Source organism: Ornithodoros turicata, chromosome 4, assembly GCF_037126465.1.
Source record: "Ornithodoros turicata isolate Travis chromosome 4, ASM3712646v1, whole genome shotgun sequence".
NCBI lineage: Eukaryota > Metazoa > Arthropoda > Arachnida > Ixodida > Argasidae > Ornithodoros > Ornithodoros turicata.
The window spans coordinates 51,627,162-51,635,603 of NC_088204.1; the positions used below are offsets into that span (position 1 = coordinate 51,627,162).

Genomic DNA, 8,442 nt, shown 5'->3' on the forward strand with positions numbered 1-8,442 from the left:
TGACTAACATTACCCCCGACAAAATGAAATACGCTTTTACAAGAAGAGCAACGTCAGAAGGAAATACACTGCACTACTGTGTTGAAATGTGGTAGTTGTCTGTCGTTCTATCCTTGACTGCTTGTGTTTCACTATGTCAGAAGGAGGATTCTGTTGACGAAGCAGCATGTAGAGCTAGAGGGCAGTCAAAAGTCTACCCACCGGAAGGAAACACATATAAATGCTGTAAGTGTGGAAACAGTGGCGTCACTAGGGAGATGCGGAGAGTGCGGTCCGCACCGGGTGAAGCGACGGAAGCGGTGGCGCGCCGCACCAATACTGCCACTTCCTCCCGTTCTCTGTGGCACGATGATGCCAAAAACAACATGAGCAGCCTTCTACGAGGCATTCCTTCCGTTTGGAGAATGCCATCGGAGGAGATGTAACTATTGAACGAGACTGGACTGATAACAGGATGGTAGCGCGTCTTCACTAGAGACATGGACACAATGAAATGCGATCTGCCACGACCTGCAGCCACGGATGGTCACGTCGCGAAACGCGTGTTATGGGCTGTCTAATTCTTCAGGAATGCGTTTGCGCAGCTTTTAAAGGTGAATGAGAGAAGAAAAGTCAGAGGCCCCAATTTTCCGTGAGGTTGGAGGGCACGTTCGTACAATTTGGAAACCGAACGAAATTTGGGAGTCTCCTGGATCATCCGGGAGAGTTGGCAGGTATGTCAATGGGATATAGCTTAATGCACATAAGCCAGAGGATGTTTCTCCTCGCATCAATGATGTGCCATCGTGTGATACTCGGAATGTGCGTGACCCATTCCTCATTAAAGTGAGCAGTAGAGTGAAGCACTTTCATTCCACAATAACAGTAAACTTCACTTCACTTTCATCATTTTTTCACGCATGATGCGAGGTGCACCGCTTGAAAAGCAATTGCCCGAAAAATAAGAAACTGTATGTTTCACCTACACTTTCTCCTTTCTAACTAATGCGACTATTTTTCTTGCAGATCACAGCTGGTTTTGCATTGAAGTAATATCGGGAAGATGAAATGCGTGAGCACCCAACTGCGAGTGGCAATCATCATCCTGGAGCCTTCTGCTTTTACCCTGCAGAGTTACAACTGTCGCTATTACACTGAAGTTTTTGAAGACCACTGGTCTACATGCAAAGCAGTACCGAGGCCTAGTATTCTTGTAAATATAATGGTACGTTTTGATATCGTTTTCATGAACATGGCGAGGCAACGTTGTGCCTTATGGTATACTACCTGCATGTAAATATGATATTGTTGGAAGTTATGATCTCAAAAATAAAGTTACTACTATTTGGATTGCTCACGTGCAGGCGTTGCTACTACGGTAAACTTCCGTTAATTTGACTTGGGTTAACTCAATTTTTCATTAATTTGTTTGTGTAAAGGTCTTGGATAGCAGGTGTACATTTCTACAGGTAAAACAAAGAATAATTAAACTACAGAGGCAGTCCTCCTGGGATATCTCAGCCTGGCCACATATACATGCATGCAAATTTCCATTGTGCACAAGAGCTGAAGTGTTGGGCAGTAGTCTCCTATGAACAGAAAAGAAAACGATGGAGAATCAGAGTACCGCAAAAACCTTTATTGTTGATGTGTCCCTAATTTTTGTAAAGTCTGCAAATTGAAAAATACGCATTCACATCTTGTGAGGGTGCACAAAAATTTTGAGCAAGAATTGAGCTTTCTAAACTATGTTGCAATCGCAAACCTCATTTTCACAGTTGGTCTTGCAGGGTACAAGTAAGCGTTTTGACTACTTTATAGCTTAAGCATGTCCAATGCCTTTTTTCTCAAATGTGGTATGGTAGCCACAGTTGCTTCACGGTGCTAACGCGGAATAAAAATAAAGAACCAGAACAAATGCAATATGCGAATTTGTGGCTTATTACAAAGTTGTCAACACAAATTGTAGCATTCAGAATTTACGGTATTTATTGGCCTCAAATTTGTGCCCTGTGCTTCATCCACAAAAAAGTGGGCCCACAAAATTAAAGGTTCTACAGTACTATTCCTTTTAAAGTCTGTTTCCCTCGTACAGTGTGTTGTAAATGAAATCGTTAAGTCTGAAGTCTGCACACGTATACATCTACATATTTAGTGGTGTTGCTGTCAGTGAAAATTCAAAAAAAAAGTAAATGAAAAAATTCAAAAAATTGTGGTGGAAAACAATGCTATTTACCCTGATAGAAGCGCTGAAAAACAGACACAAGGTAGTGAGGAACCACACACACGCATGTGTACACACATACATACCTACGTACTTACATTGGGTGATGATGAGGTGGACAATTCACCGCCACCGTGGCGGTACACTGCCCTATTGCTCATTGGGAACAGATGAGGGGATGATGATGGGGGGGAGCACTTTTACATGCAGGAAGTGCTGTTTCAACACTGGTTTATTAATCTTATTGGCATGCCCGTTTATAGAATCCTAGATATGCATGTTTTTATTTGTAGCGCTAGTGCCTCCAAAAGTTTGCCCCGCACACAGAAATCAGGAATGGCTCTCGCATCTCACCTCTTTGGATTTGGCCCTTATCTTAACACTATCTAACTCTGCATTGCATCTGCAGCTGCGGATGTGATTTGCTAAGGTATGCTTTCTTGTCCTAACCCTATATATACTATGTTCTGTAAAAAAAAAAAAGAGGGGGGGGGGGGGGTATGAACCTAGCAGTGTAGCCAATATACTATTTCCAACATGTGAGAGGGATGTCGTTTACACATTCTGATTTGCATCCCACAAAGGACTCCTTATGCTTATCTGACATCTCATCTCCCCAGGTTTCTTAAGTTCCTGTCAAAAACCATCTGTACGCTAAACAGACGTGCTGACTTTTGTAATCTATGCGAGGCTCTGTATAAATAAGGCACGACACTAGCTTTTTAAGTTGTTCAATGATAATTGGGTTGGGTTACCCGCATGTATTAAAAGGGCAACACAAACGCTGGAGGCAGCCAGAAGTCTTGACCTCTGAAACCTGGTGAACTATAGCTTAAAACGGATACCCATCTAGTGATGGCAGGATCACATCAAGGTTGCCTCAGCAGTCATCTCTGTCTGCACTCTCATGGTTGAGTTCATATGTGTGGCCATAGAACATAGATATAAAGTCACGACAAGAGAGGGCATATTAGGAGATCACGTACGTAGCTGTGGATGTGATGCAGAGTTAATGTTTTAGATAAGGGGCAAACTCAAAGAGAAAGAGATATGGGAGGCTTTCCTGATTTCTGAGGCTGGGGCAAAATGTGCAAGGTGTGCATCTGTAGTGCCACAAAGTAAAGAATGGGTCTATCTAGTGTTGTGTAAAGAGGCATGCCTGCCAGTTGAATAAACCAGTGTTTAAAGTGCTCTCACTGTGTGTGTGTTTGTCCCTACCTTTTTATGTATTTTTTGTTTGTATTTTTTTGCACTTCTATCAAGGCGAATAGTTACCAATGGGCTCAGTGAGATGTGTTACATCTCATTTATAGTTCATTTCTGTTTCTGCTTAAACATGCGAGCTGGAGATGTGTGGCTCAGCCTTACTATGATGCTATGCTATGATGCAATTTGCAAAAGCGTTTTTGCTCCCTTAATCAAACTGTGTGTGCTTGGCCACTTTTATGTGATTTGTAGAGGATTAAGTTTGAACTGTTTCTCTGTACTGTTGGAATTTGTTACTTGTTAAAGTACTGAGATGAACTGGTGAAAGCCTGACAGGAGACTGTTGGTTATTGTGGCGGTACATATTTAAAGTTTTCGGTTTCTTTAATAACGCAAGAATTAACGTTATTCTATACGAAAATAAAATTGGGCGTGTTGTATTGTTTGCTAACAAGAAATGGTGCTTTCAAGCAGTTATGTAATAACACTGTATGCATGTGTATGTATAAAGTGTATGCATGGTGTGCACAGACCCGTTAAATCATAACCCCACACTTGATTAATGCACCGTTACGTGATATGAACAGCAAAACATTTGTGACTATGCTGCTGCTTTTTTAATTCAGAACTACATATTTACCCTCGTAGCATCACTCCGATTTAAAAAATCAGTATTCATTCAATTTTGCCAAACAAAATTTTGTATACTGTACAACTAGCTATTTTGGGAAGAACCTAATATTCACAAATTTTCCTAGCATGATTTATCTACATTAAAATCTTGCCAAATATTCCTAACGTCAACAGAGAAGCACGAACATTGCTATTTCCAACAACTGAGACACTGAGTGCAATGTATATTCTAGGACCCCTCATTATTTTACAACGTTGAGCCTACTTTGGCATCATTTTTTGCATCCGGGCAGAAATTCCTCAGATCCCGACATCAGTTCATCATTCCACACTCGTTCTTAATGCCTGAATATAATCTTGAGCATGTAGGCAAACTTCACTGAGGAAAGGTTGGCTAGAGATGAGTGTTGTGGAAGCACCGACAATTTTGGATGCCCTGGCGAGGCTCCAGAGTTTGTGCAACTGCTCTGAATGTCCAGCACGAAATAATCCCAAGCCTCCATCCAAATTTGTAAACCCTGAAGACAGAGAAATTTCCTCTTTACACAGTATGCCATCAGTAAACATTATGACCAGCTCCCATGGCATAGTGGTTAGGATGATCGCTTTCCACGCCAAGAATGGGAGGTGACGCAGGTTCATGTCCCAGCACCAGCTGTGCTGTGTAATGTTTTCCCTGGATATTCCAGGCGAACGTCGGCAGTTCCCCCTTAAGTTGGCCCAGGATGTATACTATCCCCCCCCCCTTTCTGCTGTCCTCTCTCGATCTGTCCACGTGTGTTGGCCACTCAGAGCCACGGTTTCTTCGTGGCACTACTACAAAATTATATTTTAAAAAAAGAAAGGAAAGTAAACGTTGTGTGAAGAAACTGACACGCCTTCAAAGGTTACAACAAGGTAGGCAGCATCTTGCACACACTCAGATTTTTTTTCTCCTTGTATAGTATTGCAGGTATCTCCCTTGTTCCCCACCCCACTCCTTACAGGCTGGTGCTTTTAGATATGAGAAGACTACCTGCACCACGCCACCTGTACCTGATAGGAAGCGTTCTGTACAATCCCAATCCAACTATTAAAAGAGCACTCAAAATCTGCTGTACAAACGGATAAGGAACCACCCTAAGAGTCCTTTCGGTACTCCTCTAGCTGGCGGTACACAGCGTTCCCGGCTCATCCATCCTCGTCTGCCCAACGAAGCTGCGAGAGCTGTGTACTAGTCGGGTAGGGAAGTCAAAGAAATACCTAAGCGTCCCTTACGGTTCTTCCTAATCTTCCATCACACCCGAGGGTGACCTCGCAATTTAAAGCCGGATACATGAGTGAAAATGCATTGCTGCGCTGCTGTGCAAGAAATACGTCGCAGGCCACAAGTGTCGAAGCGGGTTTTTCTGTTCAGCAGTGTCCGAGTTGTTTCGCTGAAGGATTTTAGTGAAACATCTATCTACAAAGCTTTCCACTGAGCTAAAGAATCGTCTCATCCTGTGTTCGTCCTGGTTTTTCCCTCAAACTCGAGGCTATGCCAACATCAAGTTGACACCAGCTAGCTTGAAAAGATGGCTAGGAAGCAAGCCAGCTGGTGAAATTGATGCATAATGTAAAACCCCGAGACTATAGGGAACACGAGGGGACAGACACAACACTAAGTCTAAAAAAAAACAACAAGAAGCAGAGGTGGGGTATATGGGACGAAGCTTGCATGAGGATATGTCAGTGCCAAAAGATGGCCAGGAAGCAAGCGAGCTGGTGAAATTGATGAAATTAAGACTTCATGTTGTGTCTGACCCTTCGTGTTCCCTAGTCTCGGGGTTTTACATTATGGCTTCCTGCTCCTTCTGTGCCACGATCTACACCATACTAGAGACCTGGACAACTTGCGATCGCCTATCGGAGAGCCGGGTCATGGGATAGTTGCGGTAGTGGCCACTGCAAGCGCCACATAGCATTATTGGGGAGAGGGAATGACACTGTCACTCTTGATACCGTCTTTCGTGCTAGTGCTACACAGGCTGTTGCTAAGCGCCCGCTACGCTTATTGCTTCGTCGTCGTCAACACAGCCTACCATGTATTGCCGCGGATTCGGCAAGTCACGTGGTAACGAATAGTGCGAGCTAGCGCCAAATCCCATAGCCAAGCGGCGATTGTCCGAACTACTACCCCGGTGCTGGGAGCTTTGCGGATGGCCAGGTCTCTAGTATAGTAGTAGGTCGTGTTCTATGCTACGTTCTGGCTGTCTTGTCTACCCAAAAATATTCCAGAAGCCAGGAGAAGTCATGATCAGAAAACAACGAAATTGCACACCGGCTTGACGCAACAATTTCGAAGTGTTCGCCGACCTGGTTAAGTAATCCGCTGGTTGCGGTCGCCTCTTATTTTGCTTTCACTGATGATGTCCCCCGCATGGGAGACGAAACATCTGCATTAAAATTGTTATTTGTTGCGTCAAGCCGGTGTGCAATTTCGTTGTTTTCTGTCTTGTCCATAGAAAAATCATGCCGGAAGTGAAGCTGAAAAGATGCCCGACACGCCACCTACTTCCTCCTTAATCAAAACCAGTTAAAATGGCGTCAGGTGATGTGGAATTTGGGGTGAAAGCATTTAGTAAGATGCTTTTACATTGCCTTAAATACCCACACAGTGCTGTGAACGGTGTTCTGCTAGCGGACGACCACCGAAAATCTGGCGACACTTTGCTTCACATAGTAGACAGCATTCCTCTCTTCCATCAGTGCTTAGGACTGACTCCGATGCTTGAAGTCGCTCTCGTCCAAATTGAACAGCATTGCAAGAACGCCGGTTTGGTTATCGCTGGATACTACCAGGCTAATGAGCACCTTCGAGATAACACACCTGATATCACGGCTCATCGCATTGCAGATAAAATTGCTGACAACTACGCGGATGCATGTCTTGTGATGTTGGATAATCAACGTCTGTCTGTTGATTGTGACCAGAAAGATGGGTTGGTTATGGTGTTCGGCTGCCACGACAACCGCTGGCGTGAACGTGGCTTCCGACTTGTAGAAAAAACCCTCAGTGTTACCTCTTCACTGCTTCGTGCGAAGTCGTACCGAAAATTGACGGACTTTGATAACCATTTGGACGATATTACTCGTGATTGGAGCAACAAGGGCGTCAACGACGATATAGCTCGTTGTCTTTAAAAGCACTGTTGCAACCGCGAAAGTGATTTCAGCTTCCCTTTCCATTCGTGTACAAATGTAATATCTTTCTATTTGCAACATCGGAGCTGTACACATTAAAATGCAAGTAGTCTCATAATCACTTATGCCCATTCTATTCAAAAGGATCGAGACTGCATCATTTCGGGGAACCACGCTGTTTAATAGTCTTTCGTTGTAAAGTCGTCGGTACGAAGGTATTGAAGGTAGTCTTTTCTGTGCTGGCAACCATTAGACGATCTTGTCTGTGCGCATCCCAGAAAGTGTTGCACGCCACGTTATTGGCTACTTTAAGGGTTCCTACTTTTACAAGGTTCTGCTGCAAGAAGGCCAGATGTCAACAGCAACTTCTTTTGTAATTTAACTTTGACTATTAACTATGGTAGAAGTGCAAAGGTGTAGGCGAGCTGGTACATTGTAAAATGACAATAAAACCCGGGACAAGGAACAGAAAATAACAACACGACACATTCTCATGAACGTTGAGAACGTGGCGTGCTGTTATTTTCTGTTCCTTATCTCAGGTTTTATCGGCATTTTGGCTATTAAGTACTTTGGAAAATTGTAGCATAACTGCTAGCTGAACTGCATTTTTGCTGTGAAAGTTGGTACTACCTTTGTAACGAGTAGAAAGTACTTACAATATTCCAATTACTTTTCTAACTACTAAGCTTTCTGAACATTCCATGATCCGACAACACCAAGAACAAACAAAAAATTGGCGCTGAGGCTCGTTGGGCGCAACGAATGGTGTAGCTGTCAATCAACGTCCTTTTCCGAAATGTGCTCTTCACCATAAGCCAATATTCGCTGTCAATATCCTGCGCATAATGTTACTTATGGGTCCCATCTCAGCTTGACTATTCTCTCTAATATTGCACTTCAACAGGTTACCCCGTGAATTATCCACGAAAGTGCATGCAACTTTCCTGTACAGCAGGAAACAATGCAATGTAGCCTGTACTGTTAGGCACTGCGTTGTATTGTGACACATACTATGTGCACTGTTTACAAGTTCATGCACTTTTTACTGCATTGTATAGGCAGTGTGAAGGGCCTGTAGGGGCGCTGCTGCTCGTACCCCTGGCAGAGAAATGCTCCAATTGTGTTGGGAGCAGCGAGACAGTAGCAGACGATGCTGCACATTACCATACATATCTACAGGGTGTCTACCAACCTGGAAAACCTGGAAAACAGGGAATTGTCAGGGAATTTCGATG

General features: G+C 43.6%; 2 protein-coding genes across 4 annotated transcripts in view; both read left to right on the forward strand.

The window, feature by feature from the left end:
• Positions 1–1,329, forward strand: part of LOC135391537 (mitochondrial glycine transporter-like) — a 42,603-nt gene extending 41,274 nt beyond the window's left edge. For all 3 annotated transcript variants that reach the window (XM_064621830.1, XM_064621829.1, XM_064621828.1), the window contains one exon: positions 1,006–1,329. In XM_064621830.1, the coding sequence (XP_064477900.1) occupies positions 1,006–1,032 (27 nt within the window). In that variant the 3' untranslated portion in view covers positions 1,033–1,329. The remainder of the gene's footprint in view (positions 1–1,005) is intronic.
• Positions 1,330–6,406: 5,077 nt separating this feature from the next.
• Positions 6,407–7,340, forward strand: LOC135393162 (ER membrane protein complex subunit 8-like). Its single transcript, XM_064623678.1, has one exon. It carries the CDS (start codon positions 6,602–6,604, stop codon positions 7,202–7,204), a length of 603 nt encoding a protein of 200 aa, XP_064479748.1. The 5' UTR covers positions 6,407–6,601; the 3' UTR covers positions 7,205–7,340.
• The last annotated feature ends 1,102 nt before the right edge of the window (positions 7,341–8,442 follow it).

Coding starts and splice junctions, on each gene's coding strand:
- LOC135393162 (XM_064623678.1), top strand. CDS start 6,602: ATGGCGTCAGGTGATGTGGAATTTGGGGTGAAAGCATTTAGTAAGATG.